Source organism: Lampetra fluviatilis, unplaced genomic scaffold, assembly GCF_964198595.1.
Source record: "Lampetra fluviatilis unplaced genomic scaffold, kcLamFluv1.1 SCAFFOLD_897, whole genome shotgun sequence".
Classification (NCBI taxonomy): Eukaryota; Metazoa; Chordata; class Hyperoartia; order Petromyzontiformes; family Petromyzontidae; genus Lampetra; species Lampetra fluviatilis.
Genome location: NW_027620837.1, coordinates 21,410 through 40,476, shown reverse-complemented (window position 1 = coordinate 40,476; position 19,067 = coordinate 21,410). Strand labels below are relative to the sequence as shown.

Sequence of the window (19,067 nt, the reverse complement as noted above, 5' to 3'; positions counted from 1 at the left end):
ATCATCCTCCTCCTCCTCCACCTCCTCATCGTCCACCTCTTCATCGTCCACCTCTTCATCGTCCACCTCTTCCTCCTCCTCCACCTCATCACCATCATCACCCTCATCACCCTCATCACCATCATCTTCATAATAGTCCACCTCCTCCACCTCCTCCATCACCTCCTTGGCCTCCTCCACCTTCGTGTCCACCTTCGTGTCCACCCCCACCTCCTCCTCCTCCACCTCCTCCACCTCCTCCACCTCCTCCACCTCCTCCACCTCCTCCACCACCTCCACCACCTCAGTGTCCACCTTCTTCACCCCACTCTTTTTGCCCTTCTTCCAATTGCGTTTCTTTTTTTCTTAGTGGTTGCGGTTGTTGCGGTTGTTGCGGTTGTTGTTGCGGTTGTTGTTGTTGTTGTGGCGGTTGTTGTTGTTGTTGTTGTCTTGTCGGCAGACACCTTATCAGCTGCATCGTCACACACGGCACAACCACCACCACCACCACCACAACCAACACAACCAACATCATCATCATCAGTAGCAGCATCATCATCATTAGTAACATCATCACCACCATCATCATCACCGGTAGCATCACCATCACCACCACCACCACCACCATCATCATCACCACCATCATCACCACCACCATCACCACCATCATCACCATCACCACCACCACCACCACACCACCCACCACCACCACCACCACCCCCACCACCATCATCACCATCACCACCACCACCCCCATCACCACCACCACCACCACCACCACCATCACCACCACCACCCACCACCACCACCATCACCACCATCACCACCACCCCCCACCACACCACCACCACCACCCCACCACCACCACCACCATCACCACCACACACCACCACCACCCACCACCCCCCCCACCACCTCACCCCCCACCACCACATCACCATCACCACCATCACCACCACCACCCCCACCACCACCACCACCACCACCACCATACCACCCACCACCACCACCCCCCCACCACCACCCCACCACCACCACCACACCCCACCACCCCCACCACCCCACCACCACCCCCCACCACCCCCACCACCACCCCACCCCCCACCACCCCCCCACCACCACCCCCCCCACCACCCCACCACCACCCCACCACCCCCCACCACACCCCCACCACCACCACCCCACCACCCCACCCCCACCACCCCCACCACACCACCACCACCCCCACACCACACCACACACCACCCCCCCACCCCCCCACCACCACCCCCCCCACCACCCCACCACCCCACCACCCCACCCCCACCACCACCACCACCACCACCCCCACCCCACCACCCCCACACCACCACACCACCACCACCCCACCACCACACCACCACCACCCACCCCACACCACCACACCACCACACCACCACACCACCACCACCACCACCACACCACCACCACCACCACCACCACCACACCCCCACCCACCACCCCACCACCCCCACCCCACCACCACCACCCCACCACCACCACACCACCACCCCACCACCCCACCACCACCACCACCACCATCACCACCATCACCATCACCACCATCACCACCACCACCATCACCACCACCACCACCACCACCACCACCACCACCATCACCACCACCACCACCATCACCACCACCACCTCTCTCCCCCCACCACCATCACCACCATCACCACCATCACACCATCATCACCACCATCACCACCATCACCACCACCACCACCACCATCACCACCATCACCCCCCCACCATCACCACCATCAACCACCATCACCATCTCACCATCACCACCAACACCACCACCACCACCACACCACCTCTCTCCCCCACCACCATCACCACCATCACCACCACCACCTCTCTCCCCCACCACCATCACCACCATCACCACCACCACCATCACCACCATCACCACCACCACCATCACCACCACCTCTCTCCCCCCACCCATCACCACCACCACCACCACCACCATCACCACCACCACCTCTCTCCCCCCACCACCATCACCACCATCACCATCACCACCACCATCACCACCACCATCACCATCACCACCACCACCACCATCACCACCACCACCTCTCTCCCCCCACCACCATCACCACCATCACCACCACCACCACCATCACCACCACCACCATCACCACCACCACCACCATCACCACCACCACCTCTCTCCCCCCACCACCACCACCACCATCACCACCACCATCACCACCATCACCACCATCACCACCTTCACCACCATCACCACCACCACCACCATCACCACCATCACCACCATCACCACCTTCACCACCATCACCACCACCACCACCACCATCACCACCACCATCACCACCATCACCACCATCACCACCATCACCACCTTCACCACCATCACCACCACCACCACCACCATCACCACCACCATCACCACCATCACCACCATCACCACCTTCACCACCATCACCACCACCACCACCATCACCACCATCACCACCATCACCACCTTCACCACCATCACCACCACCACCACCACCACCATCACCACCATCACCACCATCACCACCATCACCACCATCACCACCATCACCACCCACCTCGAGTTTTCTTTTTCCGACATCTCCTCCCATCGTCATCTTCATCTTCGTCATCAGACACTTCGGGAAGCAGCCCCTCCCTTGGGAACACCCCTGCAACAACATCAACAACATCAACAACAACATCAACAACATCAACAACAACATCAACAACAACATCAACAACATCAACAACAACATCAACAACAACATCAACAACAACATCAACAACAACATCAACAACAACATCAACAACAACATCAACAACAACATCAACAACAACATCAACAACAACATCAACAACAACATCAACAACAACATCAACATCAACAACAACATCAACAACAACATCAACAACATCATCAACATCATCAACATCAACATCAACATCAACAACATCAACAACATCAACAACATCAACAACATCAACATCATCAACAACATCAACATCAACAACATCAACAACAACATCAACATCAACAACATCAACAACATCAACAACAACATCAACATCAACAACATCAACAACAACATCAACAACATCAACAACAACATCAACAACATCAACAACAACATCAACAACAACATCAACAACAACATCAACATCAACAACATCAACAACAACATCAACAACATCAACAACAACATCAACAACATCAACAACAACATCAACAACATCAACAACAACATCAACAACATCATCAACATCATCATCAACATCAACATCATCAACAACAACATCAACAACATCAACAACAACATCAACAACATCAACAACATCAACAACATCAACAACAACATCATCAACAACATCAACAACATCAACATCATCAACAACATCAACATCAACATCAACAACATCAACAACATCAACAACATCAACAACATCAACATCATCAACAACATCAACATCAACAACATCAACAACAACATCAACATCAACAACATCAACAACATCAACAACATCAACAACAACATCAACAACATCAACAACAACAACATCAACAACATCAACAACAACAACATCATCAACATCAACAACATCAACAACATCAACAACAACATCAACAACATCAACAACAACATCAACAACATCAACAACATCAACAACATCAACATCATCAACAACATCAACATCAACAACATCAACAACAACATCAACAACATCATCAACAACATCAACAACATCATCAACAACATCAACATCATCAACAACATCAACATCAACAACATCAACAACATCAACATCAACAACATCAACAACATCAACAACAACAACATCAACATCATCAACAACATCAACATCAACAACATCAACAACAACATCAACAACATCAACAACATCAACATCATCAACATCATCAGTAGTTGTAGCATCATGAGTAGCAGCATATTACTTGTGCAGGAGTGAAGAGGAGTGAGTGAGTGGTGAGTGAGTGGTGAGTGAGTGAGTGGGTGAGTGAGTGGGTGGGTGAGTGGGTGGGTGAGTGGGTGGGTGGGTGAGTGAGTGAGTGGGTGAGTGAGTGGTGAGTGAGTGAGTGGGTGAGTGAGTGGGTGGGTGAGTGGGTGGGTGAGTGGGTGGGTGGGTGAGTGAGTGAGTGGGTGAGTGAGTGGTGAGTGAGTGGGTGGGTGGGTGAGTGAGTGGGTGGGTGGGTGGGTGAGTGAGTGGGTGAGTGAGTGGGTGAGTGAGTGGTGGGTGGGTGAGTGAGTGAGTGGGTGAGTGAGTGGGTGAGTGAGTGGGTGGGTGGGTGGGTGAGTGAGTGGGTGAGTGAGTGGGTGAGTGAGTGGTGGGTGGGTGAGTGAGTGAGTGGGTGAGTGAGTGGGTGAGTGAGTGGTGGGTGGGTGGGTGAGTGAGTGGGTGAGTGAGTGGGTGAGTGAGTGGTGGGTGGGTGAGTGGTGGGTGGGTGGGTGAGTGAGTGGGTGGGTGGGTGAGTGAGTGAGTGAGTGGTGAGTGAGTGGTGAGAGGGTGGGTGAGTGGGTGAGTGGGTGAGTGAGAGGGTGGGTGAGTGGGTGAGTGGGTGAGTGAGTGGGTGAGTGAGTGAGTGAGTGGTGAGTGAGTGGTGAGAGGGTGGGTGAGTGGGTGAGTGGGTGGTGAGTGGGTGGTGAGTGGGTGGTGAGTGAGTGGTGAGTGGGTGGTGAGTGAGTGGTGAGAGGGTGGGTGAGTGGGTGAGTGGGTGGGTGAGTGGGTGAGTGGGTGAGTGAGTGGTGAGAGGGTGGGTGGGTGGGTGAGTGAGTGGTGAGTGTGTGGTGAGAGGGTGGGTGAGTGGGTGAGTGAGTGAGTGGGTGAGTGAGTGGTGAGTGAGTGGTGAGAGGGTGGGTGAGTGGTGAGTGGGTGGTGAGTGAGTGGGTGAGTGGGTGGTGAGAGGTGGGTGAGTGGGTGGGTGAGTGAGTGAGAGGGTGGGTGAGTGGGTGAGTGGGTGAGTGAGTGGGTGAGTGAGTGAGTGAGTGGTGAGTGAGTGGTGAGAGGGTGGGTGAGTGGGTGAGTGGGTGGTGAGTGGGTGGTGAGTGGGTGGTGAGTGAGTGGTGAGTGGGTGGTGAGTGAGTGGTGAGAGGGTGGGTGAGTGGGTGAGTGGGTGGGTGAGTGGTGAGTGGGTGAGTGAGTGGTGAGAGGGTGGGTGGGTGGGTGAGTGAGTGGTGAGTGTGTGGTGAGAGGGTGGGTGAGTGGGTGAGTGGGTGGGTGAGTGGGTGAGTGTGTGGTGAGAGGGTGGTGAGTGGGTGGGTGGGTGAGTGGGTGAGTGGGTGAGTGGGTGGGTGAGTGGGTGAGTGGGTGAGTGGGTGAGTGAGTGGTGAGAGGGTGGGTGGGTGGGTGAGTGAGTGGTGAGTGTGTGGTGAGAGGGTGGGTGAGTGGGTGAGTGGGGGTGAGTGGGTGAGTGTGTGGTGAGAGGGTGGGTGGGTGGGTGAGTGAGTGAGTGGGTGAGTGAGTGGTGAGAGGGTGGAGTGGGTGAGTGAGTGAGTGGTGAGATGTGTGGTGAGAGGGTGGGTGAGTGGGTGAGTGGTGAGTGGGTGAGTGTGTGGTGAGAGGGTGGGTGAGTGGGTGGGTGAGTGAGTGGGTGAGTGAGTGGTGAGTGTGTGGTGAGAGGGTGGGTGAGTGGGTGAGTGGTGGTGAGTGGTGAGTGTGTGGTGAGAGGGTGGGTGAGTGGTGAGTGGGTGAGTGGGTGAGTGAGTGTGAGTGGGTGAGTGAGTGGTGAGAGGGTGGGTGGGTGGGTGAGTGAGTGGTGAGTGTGTGGTGAGAGGGTGGTTGAGTGGGTGAGTGGGTGGGTGAGTGAGTGAGAGGGTGGGTGAGTGAGTGAGTGGGTGAGTGGGTGAGTGAGTGAGTGGGTGAGTGGGTGAGTGAGTGTGTGGTGAGAGGGTGGGTGAGTGGGTGATGTGGGTGAGTGGGTGAGTGAGTGGTGAGTGGGTGAGTGAGTGGTTGAGAGGGTGGTGGGTGGGTGAGTGAGTGGTGAGTGTGTGGTGAGAGGGTGGGTGAGTGGTGAGTGGGTGGGTGAGTGAGTGAGTGGGGGAGTGGGTGAGTGAGTTGGGTGAGTGGGTGAGTGAGTGAGTGGGTGAGTGGGTGAGTGAGTGGGTGGGTGAGTGGGTGGGTGAGTGAGTGAGTGGTGATGTGGAGAGTGGTGAGAGGGTGGTGAGTGAGTGAGAGGGTGGGTGAGTGAGTGAGTGGGTGAGTGAGTGGTGAGTGAGTGAGGAGAGTGGTGAGAGGGTGGGTGAGTGGTGAGTGAATGAGTGGTGGGTACTGAGTGGGTGAGTGAGTGAGTGAGTGGGTGAGAGGGTGGGTGAGTGGGTGAGTGAGTGGAGTGGGTGAGTGGGTGGGTGAGTGTGAGTGGTAAGTGAGTGGTGAGTGTGGAGAGTGGTGAGAGGGTGGGTGAGTGAGTGGGTGAGTGAGTGGAGTGAGTGGTGAGTGAGTGGTGAGTGAGTGGTGAGAGGGTGGGTGAGTGGGTGGGTGAGTGAGTGAGAGGGTGGGTGAGTGGGTGAGTGGGTGAGTGAGTGGGTGAGTGAGTGAGTGAGTGGTGAGTGAGTGGTGAGAGGGTGGGTGAGTGGGTGAGTGGGTGGTGAGTGGGTGGTGAGTGGGTGGTGAGTGAGAGGTGAGTGGTGGTGAGTGAGTGGTCTAGTGGTGGGTGAGTGGGTGAGGGTGGGTGAGTGGGTGAGTGGGTGAGTGAGTGGTGAGAGGGGGTGGGTGGGTGAAGTGAGTGGTGAGTGTGGTGAGAGGGTGGGTGAAGTGGGTGAGTGAGTGAGTGGGTGGGTGATCGTGAGTGAGTGAGTGAGTGGTGAGAGGGTGGGTGCTTAGTGATTAGGCTAGTGATTTAGTGGGTGAGTGGGTGTGAGAGGGTGGTGATTGGTGAGTCTAGTGAGTGAGAGGTTGAGGTGGGTGAGTGGGTGAGTGAGTGGTGTGAGTGAGTGAGTGGTGAGTGAGTGGTGAGAGGGTGGGAGAGTGGGTGAGTGGGTGGTGAGTGGTGTGGTGAGTGGGTGGTGAGTGAGTGGTGAGCTGGTGAGCTAGTGAGCGATGGTGAGTGGGTGGAGAGTGGGTGAGTGTGGGTGAGTGGTGAGAGGGTGGGTGGGTGGGTGAGTGAGTGGTGAGTGTGTGGTGAGAGGGTGGGTGAGTGGTGAGTGGTGGGTGAGTGGTGAGTGAGTGGTGAGAGTGGTGAGTGGGTGGTGAGTGGGTGAGTGGGTGAGTGGGTGGTGAGTGGGTGAGTGGGTGAGTGGGTGAGTGAGTGGTGAGAGGGTGGTGGGTGGAGTGAGTGAGTGGTGAGTGTGTGGTGAGAGGGTGGGTGAGTGGGTGAGTGGAGTGGGTGAGTGGAGTGAGTGTGTGGTGAGAGGGTGGGTGGGTGGGTGAGTGAGTGAGTGGGGTGAGTGAGTGGTGAGAGGGTGGGTGGGTGGGTGAGTGAGTGGTGAGTGTGTGGTGATGAGGGTGGGTGAGTGGGTGAGTGGTGGGTGAGTGGGTGAGTGTGTGGTGAGAGGTGGGTGAGTGGGTGGGTGAGTGAGTGGGTGAGTGAGTGGTGAGTGTGTGGTGAGAGGGTGGGTGAGTGGGTGAGTGGGTGGTGAGTGGGTGAGTGTGTGGTGAGAGGGTGGGTGAGTGGGTGAGTGGTGAGTGGGTGAGTGAGTGGTGAGTGGTGAGTGAGTGGTGAGAGGGTGGGTGGGTGGGTGAGTGAGTTGGTGAGTGTGTGGTGAGAGGGTGGGTGAGTGGGTGAGTGGGTGGGTGAGTGAGTGAGAGGGTGTGTGAGTGAGTGAGTGGGTGAGTGGGTGAAGTGATGTGAGTGGGTTGAGTGGGTGAGTGAGTGTGTGGTGAGAGGGTGGGTGAGTGGGTGAGTGGGTGACGTGGGTGAGTGAGTGGTGAGTGGGTGAGTGAGTGGTGAGAGGGTGGCTGGGTGGGTGATTGAGTGGTCGAGTGATTCTAGAGAGTTCTCGGTTAGTGGGTGAGTGGGTGGGTGAGTGAGTGGGTGGGGAGTGGGTGAGTGAGTGAGTGGTGGTGAGTGAGTGAGTGGGTGAGTGGCGTGAGTGAGTAGTGGTGAGTGGGTGGGAGAGTGATGTGAGTGGTGAGTGTGGAGAGTGGTAGAGGGGTGGAGTGAGTGAGTGAGAGGGTGGGTGAGTGAGTGAGTGGGTGAGTGAGTGGGTGAGTGAGTGAGGAGAGTGGTGAGAGGGTGGGTGAGTGGGTGAAGTGAATGAGTGGGTGGGTACTGAGTGGGTGAGTGAGTAAGTGCGTGGGTGAGAGGGTGGGTGAGTGGGTGAGTGAGTGGGTGAGGTGAGTGGGTGGGTGAAGTGAGTGGTAAGTGAGTGGGAGCTGTGGAGAGTGGTGAGAGGGTGGTGAGTGAGTGGGTGAGTGATCTAGTGAGTGGTTGTGAGTGTTGAGTTAGTGAGTGGTGAGTGAGTGGTGAGTGAGTGGAATGTAGGCGAGCTGAGTGAGCGGTGAGTGAGTGTGTTGAGTGAATGCTGAGTGAGCTGAGTGGTGAGTGAGGGTGTTGAGTGGGTGAGTGGGCGAGAAGTGGCGAGTGGTGAGTGGTGAGTGAATGGTGAGTGAGTGAGTAGTGGGTGAGTGGGTGGGTGAGTGAGTGAGTGGTGAGTGGGTGAGTGAGTGGTGAGTGAGTGGGTGCTGAGTGGTGAGCTATTTATTATCTATTATCTTTGATCTAGTGGAGTGAGTGGGTGGGATGAGTGGTGAGTGGGTGAGTTGTGTGAGTGGTGGGTGAGCTGAGTGGGTGACGTGAGCTGGTGATGTGAGTGGGTGGTGAGTGGGTGGGTGGGTGAGTGGGTGAGTGAGCTGAGTGGGTGGGTGAGTGAGTTGGTGAGCTAGGTTATTGAGCTAGTGATCTAGTGATCTAGGTGATTAGTGGGTGGGTGAGTGGGTGGGTGAGTGAGTGGGTGAGTGAGTGGGTGAGTGGGTGGGTGAGTGAGTGAGTTGGTGAGTGGGTGGGTGAGTGAGTGGGTGAGCTGAGTGAGTGGGTGGGTGAAGTGAGTTGGTGAGTGGGTGAGTGAGTTGGTGAGTGGGTGAGTGAGTGGGTGAGTGAGTGGTGAGTGAGGGGTGAGTGAGGGTGAGTGAGGTGAGTGAGTGGGTGGTGAGTGGGTGAGTGACGTGGGTGGTGAGTGGGTGGTGAGCGAGTGGGTGAGTGAGTGAGTTGGTGAGTGGGTGGACGTGAGTGAGTGGGTGAGTGGGGGTGAGTGAGTGAGTTGGTGAGTGGTGGGTGGCTAGTGAGTGGTGAGTGAGTGGGTGAGTGAGTGGGTGAGAGTGGGTGAGTGAGTGGGTGAGTGAGTGCGAGGTGAGTGGGTGAGTCTAGTGGGTGGGTGAGTGGGTGGGTGAGCGACCGTGAGTGAGTGAGTTGGTGAGTGGGTGGGTGAGTGAGTGGGTGAGTGGGTGGTGAGTGAGTGAGTTGGTGAGTGGGTGGGTGAGTGGAGTGAGTGAGTGAGTGAGTGGGTAAGTGAGTGGGTGAGTGAGTGGAGTGAGTGAGTGGTGTGAGTGAGTGAGTGGTGAGTGAGTGGGTGAGTGAGTGGGTGAGCGAGTTTTTTACCGTCAGCAAGATCGTGAAACCTGCAACAGAAAACCAACCCCAGATCTATCTATACAAAGACACACACACAGACAATGGTGGTGGTAGTAATGGTGGTGGTGGTGGTAGTGGTGGTAGTAGTGGTAGTGGTGGTAGTAGTGGTAGTGTAGTAGTGAGGTAGTGGTAGGTGTAGTAGTGGTAGGTGGTGGTGGTGGTAGTGGTAGTGGTGGTAGTAGTGGTAGTGGTGGTAGTAGTGGTAGTGGTGGTAGTGGTGGTAGTAGTGGTGGTGTAGTAGTGGTGGTAGTGTAGTAGTGGTGGTAGTGTAGTAGTGGTGGTAGTGTAGTAGTGGTGGTGGTGTAGTAGTGGTGGTGGTGGTGGTAGTGGTGGTGGTGTAGAGGTGGATGTGGTAGTATTGTATTAGTCGTTGGTGGTCAGTGGTAGTGTAGTAGTGGTGGTGGTGGTGGTAGTGGTGGTGGTAGTAGTAGTGGTGGTGGTGGTAGTGGTGGTGGTGTAGTAGTGGTAGGTGGTGGTGGTAGTGGTGGTAGGTAGTAGTAGTAGGTAGTAGTAGTGGTGGTGGTGTAGTAGTGGTGGTGGTGTAGAGGTGGTAGTAGTGGTGTTAGGTAGTAGTGGTGTTAGGTGTAGCTAGCTAGTAGTAGGTGGTAGCTAGTGGTAGTAGTAGTGGTGGTGGTGCTAGTAGTGGTGGTAGGTGTAGAGGTGGTAGTAGTGGTGTAGTAGTAGTGGTTGGTGGTAGTAGTGGTACGTAGTAGTGGTGGTGGTGTAGTAGTGGTGGAGGTGTAGAGGTGGTAGTAGTAGGCTAGTAGTAGTGGTGGTGGTGTAGTGGTTGGTACGACTAGTGAGTAGTCGAGTGTAGTGGTGGTAGTGGTGTAGTAGTGGGTGGTGGTGTAGAGGTGGTAGTAGTGGTGTTGGTGTAGTAGTAGTGGTGGTGGTAGTAGTCGGTAGTAGTAGTGGTGGTGGTGTAGTAGTGGTGGTGGTGTAGAGGTGGTAGTAGTGGTGTAGCTAGCTAGTGGTGGTGGTAGCTACGTGTAGTAGCTAGTGGTGGTGGTAGTAGCTAGTGAGGTGAGTAGAGGTGGTAGTAGTGGTAGTAGTAGTGGTGGTGGTGGTAGTAGTGGTAGTAGTAGTGGTGGTGGTGTAGTAGTGGTGGTGGTGTAGTGGTCGGTAGTAGTGGTGTAGTAGTGGTGGTAGTGGTGGTGGTGGTTGTAGTACGTGGTGATGGTGTAGAGGTGGTAGTAGTGTGTTGGTAGTGGTGGTGGTGGTGGTAGTAGTGGTGTAGTAGTCGGTAGTAGTAGTAGTGTTGGTGCTAGTTCGTGATTCGTAGGTCTAGTTACGTGAGCTAGGTGAGTGAGCGAGTGCTTGTGAGCGACCGTGGCAGTGAGCGCGTGGTGAGCGAGTGGGTGAGCGAGTGGCGTGAGCGATGTGGAGTGAGCGAGTGGTGTGAGCGCGTGGGTGAGCGAGTGAATCAGTAGATGAGTGAGTGGGTGAGTGAGTGAATCAGTAGATGAGTGAGTGGGTGAGCGAGTGGGTGGCGTGCGTGAATCAGTAGATGAGTGAGTGGGTGAGTGAGCGAGCGAGCGATCTGGTGAGCGCGCGCGCGCGAGTGTGTGAGCGATGCGGTGCGAGCGAGTGGGTGAGCGAGCGAGCGAGTGGTGTGACGCGAGCGGTGCGAGCGAGTGGGTGAGCGCTGCGGCGAGCGAGTGGGTGAGTGAGCGAGCGAGCGAATGGGTGAGCGAGCGAGCGAGTGGGTGAGCGAGCGAGCGAGTGGGTGAGCGAGCGAGCGAGTGGGTGAGCGAGCGAGCGAGTGGGTGAGTGAGCGAGCGAATGGGTGAGCGAGCGAGCGAGTGGGTGAGCGAGCGAGCGAGTGGGTGAGCGAGCGAGCGAGTGGGTGAGCGAGCGAGCGAGTGGGTGAGTGAGCGAGCGAGCGAGTGGGTGAGCGAGCGAGCGATGTGGGTGAGCGAGCGAGCGAGTGGGTGAGCGAGCGAGCGAGCGAGTGGGTGAGCGAGCGAGCGAGTGGGTGAGCGAGCGAGCGAGTGGGTGAGTGAGCGAGCGAGTGGGTGAGCGAGCGAGCGAGCGAGTGGGTGAGCGAGCGAGCGAGTGGGTGAGCGAGCGAGCGATGTGGGTGAGCGAGCGAGCGAGCGAGTGGGTGAGCGAGCGGCGAGCGAGTGGTGAGTGAGCGAGCGAGCGAGTGGTGAGTGAGCGAGCGAGCGAGTGGGTGAGCGAGCGAGCGAGTGGGTGAGCGAGCGAGCGAGCGAGTGGGTGAGCGAGCGAGCGAGTGGGTGAGTGAGCGGGCGAGCGAGTGGGCGAGCGAGCGAGCGAGTGGGTGAGCGAGCGAGCGAGCGAGTGGGTGAGCGGGCGAGCGAGTGGGCGAGCGAGCGAGCGAGTGGGTGAGTGAGCGATGCGAGCGAGTGGGTGAGCGAGCGAGCGAGCGAGTGGGTGAGCGGGCGAGCGAGTGGGCGAGCGAGCGATGCGAGTGGGTGAGCGAGCGGGCGAGCGAGTGGGTGAGCGAGCGAGCGAGTGGGTGAGCGAGCGAGCGAGCGAGTGGGTGTGAGCGGGCGAGCGAGTGGGCGAGCGAGCGAGCGAGTGGTGAGTGAGCGAGCGAGCGAGTGGGTGAGCGAGCGAGCGAGTGGGTGAGGCGAGCGAGCGAGCGAGTGGGTGAGCGAGCGGGTGAGCGAGTGGGTGAGCGAGCGAGCGAGTGGGTGAGCGAGCGAGCGAGCGAGTGGGTGAGCGAGCGAGCGAGTGGGTGAGCGAGCGAGCGAGCGAGTGGGTGAGCGAGCGAGCGAGTGGGTGAGTGAGCGGGCGAGCGAGTGGGTGAGCGAGCGAGCGAGTGGGTGAGCGAGCGAGCGAGCGAGTGGGTGAGCGAGCGGGTGTGCGAGCGAGCGAGTGGGTGAGCGAGCGAGCGAGCGAGTGGGTGAGCGAGCGAGCGAGTGGGTGAGCGAGCGAGCGAGTGGGTGAGCGAGCGAGTGGGTGACTAGTGAGTGGGTGAGCGGGTGAGCGACTCACTTCCGAGTGAGCCTGTAGAGCTGTTTGCGATTCAAGGCCCGGACGTTCGGTTGCCGTGCAGCTTGGAACAGCGCCGTACCCACAGCAGTGTAGTCAAACTGCATCGCCACGGCAACCACAACGGTAACCACGTTAACCACCAAGGTAACCACCACTGCACTGCCCATAGACTCACTACACTGCCCCATAGACTCAACACTGCACCATAGACTCAACACTGCCCCATAGACTCAACACTGCACCATAGACTCAACACTGCCCCATAGACTCAACACTGCCCCATAGACTCAGCACTGCCCCATAGACTCAACACTGCCCCATAGACTCAACACTGCCCCATAGACTCAGCACTGCCCCATAGACTCAGCACTGCCCCATAGACTCAGCACTGCCCCATAGACTCAACACTGCCCCATAGACTCAACACTGCACCATAGACTCAACACTGCCCCATAGACTCAACACTGCCCCATAGACTCAACACTGCCCCATAGACTCAACACTGCCCCATAGACTCAGCACTGTACCATAGACTCAACACTGCCCCATAGACTCAACACTGCACCATAGACTCAACACTGCCCCATAGACTCAACACTGCCCCATAGACTCAACACTGCACCATAGACTCAACACTGCACCATAGACTCAGCACTGCCCCATAGACTCAACACTGCACCATAGACTCAGCACTGCCCCATAGACTCAACACTGCACCATAGACTCAGCACTGCCCCATAGACTCAACACTGCACCATAGACTCAGCACTGCCCCATAGACTCAACACTGCCCCATAGACTCAGCACTGCCCCATAGACTCAACACTGCACCATAGACTCAACACTGCACCATAGACTCAACACTGCCCCATAGACTCAACACTGCACCATAGACTCAACACTGCCCCATAGACTCAGCACTGCCCCATAGACTCAACACTGCACCATAGACTCAACACTGCCCCATAGACTCAACACTGCACCATAGACTCAACACTGCCCCATAGACTCAACACTGCACCATAGACTCAGCACTGCCCCATAGACTCAACACTGCACCAGACTCAACACTGCACCATAGACTCAACACTGCCCCATAGACTCAACACTGCCCCATAGACTCAGCACTGCCCCATAGACTCAACACTGCCCCATAGACTCAACACTGCCCCATAGACTCAGCACTGCCCCATAGACTCAGCACTGCCCCATAGACTCAGCACTGCCCCATAGACTCAACACTGCCCCATAGACTCAACACTGCACCATAGACTCAACACTGCCCCATAGACTCAACACTACCCCATAGACTCAACACTGCCCCATAGACTCAACACTGCCCCATAGACTCAACACTGCCCCATAGACTCAGCACTGTACCATAGACTCAACACTGCCCCATAGACTCAACACTGCACCATAGACTCAACACTGCCCCATAGACTCAACACTGCCCCATAGACTCAACACTGCACCATAGACTCAACACTGCACCATAGACTCAGCACTGCCCCATAGACTCAACACTGCACCATAGACTCAGCACTGCCCCATAGACTCAACACTGCACCATAGACTCAGCACTGCCCCATAGACTCAACACTGCACCATAGACTCAGCACTGCCCCATAGACTCAACACTGCCCCATAGACTCAGCACTGCCCCATAGACTCAACACTGCACCATAGACTCAACACTGCACCATAGACTCAACACTGCACCATAGACTCAACACTGCCCCATAGACTCAACACTGCACCATAGACTCAACACTGCCCCATAGACTCAGCACTGCCCCATAGACTCAACACTGCACCATAGACTCAACACTGCCCCATAGACTCAACACTGCACCATAGACTCAACACTGCCCCATAGACTCAACACTGCACCATAGACTCAGCACTGCCCCATAGACTCAACACTGCACCATAGACTCAACACTGCACCATAGACTCAACACTGCCCCATAGACTCAACACTGCCCATAGACTCAACACTGCCCCATAGACTCAACACTGCCCCATAGACTCAACACTGCCCCATAGACTCAACACTGCCCCATAGACTCAACACTGCCCCATAGACTCAACACTGCCCCATAGACTCAACACTGCCCCATAGACTCAACACTGCCCCATAGACTCAACACTGTCACCCACAGACTCAACACTGCACCATAGACTCAACACTGCCCCATAGACTCAACACTGCACCATAGACTCAACACTGCACCATAGACTCAACACTGCACCATAGACTCAACACTGCACCATAGACTCAACACTGCCCCATAGACTCAACACTGCCCCATAGACTCAACACTGCCCCATAGACTCAACACTGCCCCATAGACTCAACACTGCCCCATAGACTCAACACTGCCCCATAGACTCAACACTGTCACCGTAGACTCAACACTGCCCATAGACTCAACACTGCCCATAGACTCAACACTGCCACCCATAGACTCAACACTGCACCATAGACTCAACACTGTACCATAGACTCAACACTGTCACCGTAGACTCAACACTGCACCATAGACTCAGCACTGCCCCATAGACTCAACACTGCCCCATAGACTCAGCACTGCCCCATAGACTCAACACTGCCCCATAGACTCAACACTGCCCCATAGACTCAGCACTGCCCCATAGACTCAACACTGCCCCATAGACTCAACACTGCCCCATAGACTCAACACTGCCCCATAGACTCAGCACTGCCCCATAGACTCAACACTGCCCCATAGACTCAACACTGCACCATAGACTCAACACTGCCCCATAGACTCAACACTGCACCATAGACTCAACACTGCCCCATAGACTCAGCACTGCCCCATAGACTCAACACTGCACCATGGACTCAGCACTGCCCCATAGACTCAACACTGCCCCATAGACTCAACACTGCCCCATAGACTCAACACTGCCCCATAGACTCAGCACTGCACCATAGACTCAGCACTGCCCCATAGACTCAACACTGCCCCATAGACTCAACACTGCACCATAGACTCAACACTGCCCCATAGACTCAGCACTGCCCCATAGACTCAACACTGCCCCATAGACTCAACACTGCCCCATAGACTCAGCACTGCCCCATAGACTCAACACTGCCCCATAGACTCAACACTGCACCATAGACTCAACACTGCCCCATAGACTCAACACTGCACCATAGACTCAACACTACCCATAGACTCAACACTGCCCCATAGACTCAACACTGCCCCATAGACTCAGCACTGCCCCATAGACTCAACACTGCCCCATAGACTCAACACTGCACCATAGACTCAACACTGCACCATGGACTCAACACTGCCCCATAGACTCAACACTGCACCATAGACTCAGCACTGCCCCATAGACTCAACACTGCCCATAGACTCAACACTGCCCCATAGACTCAACACTGCCCATAGACTCAACACTGCACCATAGACTCAACACTGCCCCATAGACTCAACACTGCCCATAGACTCAACACTGCCCCATAGACTCAACACTGCCCCATAGACTCAGCACTGCCCCATAGACTCAACACTGCCCCATAGACTCAACACTGCACCATAGACTCAACACTGCACCATGGACTCAACACTGCCCCATAGACTCAACACTGCACCATAGACTCAGCACTGCCCCATAGACTCAACACTGCCCATAGACTCAACACTGCCCCATAGACTCAACACTGCCCATAGACTCAACACTGCCCCATAGACTCAACACTGCCCCATAGACTCAACACTGCCCATAGACTCAACACTGCCCCATAGACTCAACACTGCACCATAGACTCAACACTGCCCCATAGACTCAACACTGCCCCATAGACTCAGCACTGCACCATAGACTCAACACTGCCCCATAGACTCAACACTGCCCCATAGACTCAACACTGCACCATAGACTCAACACTGCACCATAGACTCAGCACTGCACCATAGACTCAACACTGCCCCATAGACTCAACACTACCCATAGACTCAACACTGCCCCATAGACTCAACACTGCCCCATAGACTCAACACTGCCCCATAGACTCAGCACTGCACCATAGACTCAGCACTGCCCCATAGACTCAACACTGCCCCATAGACTCAACACTGCACCATAGACTCAACACTGCCCCATAGACTCAACACTGCCCCATAGACTCAGCACTGCACCATAGACTCAGCACTGCCCCATAGACTCAACACTGCCCCATAGACTCAACACTGCCCCATAGACTCAACACTGCACCATAGACTCAACACTGCCCCATAGACTCAACACTGCCCCATAGACTCAACACTGCCCCATAGACTCAACACTGCCCCATAGACTCAACACTGCCCCATAGACTCAACACTGCCCCATAGACTCAACACTGCACCATAGACTCAACACTGCCCCATAGACTCAACACTGCCCCATAGACTCAACACTGCCCCATAGACTCAACACTGCCCCATAGACTCAACACTGCCCCATAGACTCAACACTGCCCCATAGACTCAACACTGCCCCATAGACTCAACACTGCCCCATAGACTCAACACTGCACCATAGACTCAACACTGCACCATAGACTCAACACTGCCCCATAGACTCAGCACTGCCCATAGACTCAACACTGCCCATAGACTCAACACTGCACCATAGACTCAACACTGCACCATAGACTCAACACTGCACCATAGACTCAACACTGCCCCATAGACTCAACACTGCCCCATAGACTCAACACTGCCCCATAGACTCAACACTGCCCCATAGACTCAACACTGCCCCATAGACTCAACACTGCACCATAGACTCAACACTGCACCATAGACTCAACACTGCACCATAGACTCAACACTGCACCATAGACTCAACACTGCCCATAGACTCAACACTGCACCATAGACTCAACACTGCCCCATAGACTCAACACTGCCCCATAGACTCAACACTGCCCCATAGACTCAACACTGCACCATAGACTCAACACTGCCCCATAGACTCAACACTGCACCATAGACTCAACACTGCACCATAGACTCAACACTGCACCATAGACTCAACACTGCCCCATAGACTCAACACTGCACCATAGACTCAACACTGCCCCATAGACTCAACACTGCCCCATAGACTCAACACTGCACCATAGACTCAACACTGCCCCATAGACTCAACACTGCACCATAGACTCAACACTGCCCCATAGACTCAACACTGCACCATAGACTCAACACTGCCCCATAGACTCAGCACTGCCCATAGACTCAACACTGCACCATAGACTCAACACTGCCCCATAGACTCATCGGATGGGTGAAATTACCTGTAGAAAAGGACCCTTCATGGTGTCATCATCGTCATCGTCATCATCATCAGCAGCGCCATCTGCAACAAACATTTAATGAGCGGAGATCGTGTCTCTCTCCCTCCCCGTGTCTCTCCCCGTGTCTCTCTCTCCCCGTGTCTCTCCCCGTGTCTCTCTCTCCCCGTGTCTCTCTCTCCCCGTGTCTCTCTCTCCCCGTGTCTCTCTCTCCCCGTGTCTCTCTCTCCCCGTGTCTCTCTCCCCGTGTCTCTCTCCCCGTGTCTCTCTCCCCGTGTCTCTCTCTCCCCGTGTCTCTCTCTCCCCGTGTCTCTCTCCCCCCGTGTCTCTCTCTCCCCGTGTCTCTCTCTCCCCGTGTCTCTCTCTCCCCGTGTCTCTCTCTCCCCGTGTCTCTCTCTCCCCGTGTCTCTCTCCCCGTGTCTCTCTCTCCCCGTGTCTCTCTCTCCCCGTGTCTCTCTCTCCCCGTGTCTCTCTCCCCCCGTGTCTCTCTCTCCCCGTGTCTCTCTCTCCCCGTGTCTCTCTCCCCGTGTCTCTCTCTCCCCGTGTCTCTCTCCCCGTGTCTCTCTCTCCCCGTGTGTCTCCCCCCGTGTCTCTCTCTCCCCGTGTCTCTCTCTCCCCGTGTCTCTCTCTCCCCGTGTCTCTCTCTCCCCGTGTCTCTCTCTCCCCGTGTCTCTCTCTCCCCGTGTCTCTCTCTCCCCGTGTCTCTCTCTCCCCGTGTCTCTCTCTCCCCGTGTCTCTCTCTCCCCGTGTCTCTCTCTCCCCGTGTCTCTCTCTCCCCGTGTCTCTCTCCCCCCGTGTCTCTCTCTCCCCGTGTCTCTCTCTCCCCGTGTCTCTCTCTCCCCGTGTCTCTCTCTCCCCGTGTCTCTCTCTCCCCGTGTCTCTCTCTCCCCGTGTCTCTCTCTCCCCGTGTCTCTCTCTCCCCGTGTCTCTCTCTCCCCGTGTCTCTCTCTCCCCGTGTCTCTCTCCCCCCGTGTCTCTCTCCCCCCGTGTCTCTCTCTCCCCGTGTCTCTCTCTCCCCGTGTCTCTCTCCCCGTGTGTCTCACCCCGTGTCTCTCTCTCCCCGTGTCTCTCTCTCCCCGTGTCTCTCTCCCCATGTCTCTCTCCCCATGTCTCCCCGTGTCTCTCTCCCCGTGTCTCTCTCTCCCCGTGTGTCTCTCTCCCCGTGTCTCTCTCTCCCCGTGTCTC

At 56.0% G+C, this 19,067-nt stretch overlaps 1 protein-coding gene across 1 annotated transcript in view; it reads right to left on the bottom strand.

Annotated features, from left to right (window-relative positions):
• Window positions 1-275: 275 nt before the first annotated feature.
• The window catches only part of LOC144954424 (ribosomal RNA processing protein 1 homolog A-like), a 30,253-nt gene continuing 11,461 nt past the window's right edge, over window positions 276-19,067 (bottom strand). The window contains exons 5-9 of the mRNA XM_078884926.1: window positions 17,886-17,947; window positions 12,554-12,651; window positions 9,560-9,579; window positions 2,589-2,681; window positions 276-451 (exon numbers count right to left, since the gene is read on the bottom strand). Of these exons, the coding sequence (XP_078741052.1) occupies window positions 300-451; window positions 2,589-2,681; window positions 9,560-9,579; window positions 12,554-12,651; window positions 17,886-17,947 (425 nt within the window). The 3' untranslated portion in view covers window positions 276-299. The remainder of the gene's footprint in view (window positions 452-2,588; window positions 2,682-9,559; window positions 9,580-12,553; window positions 12,652-17,885; window positions 17,948-19,067) is intronic.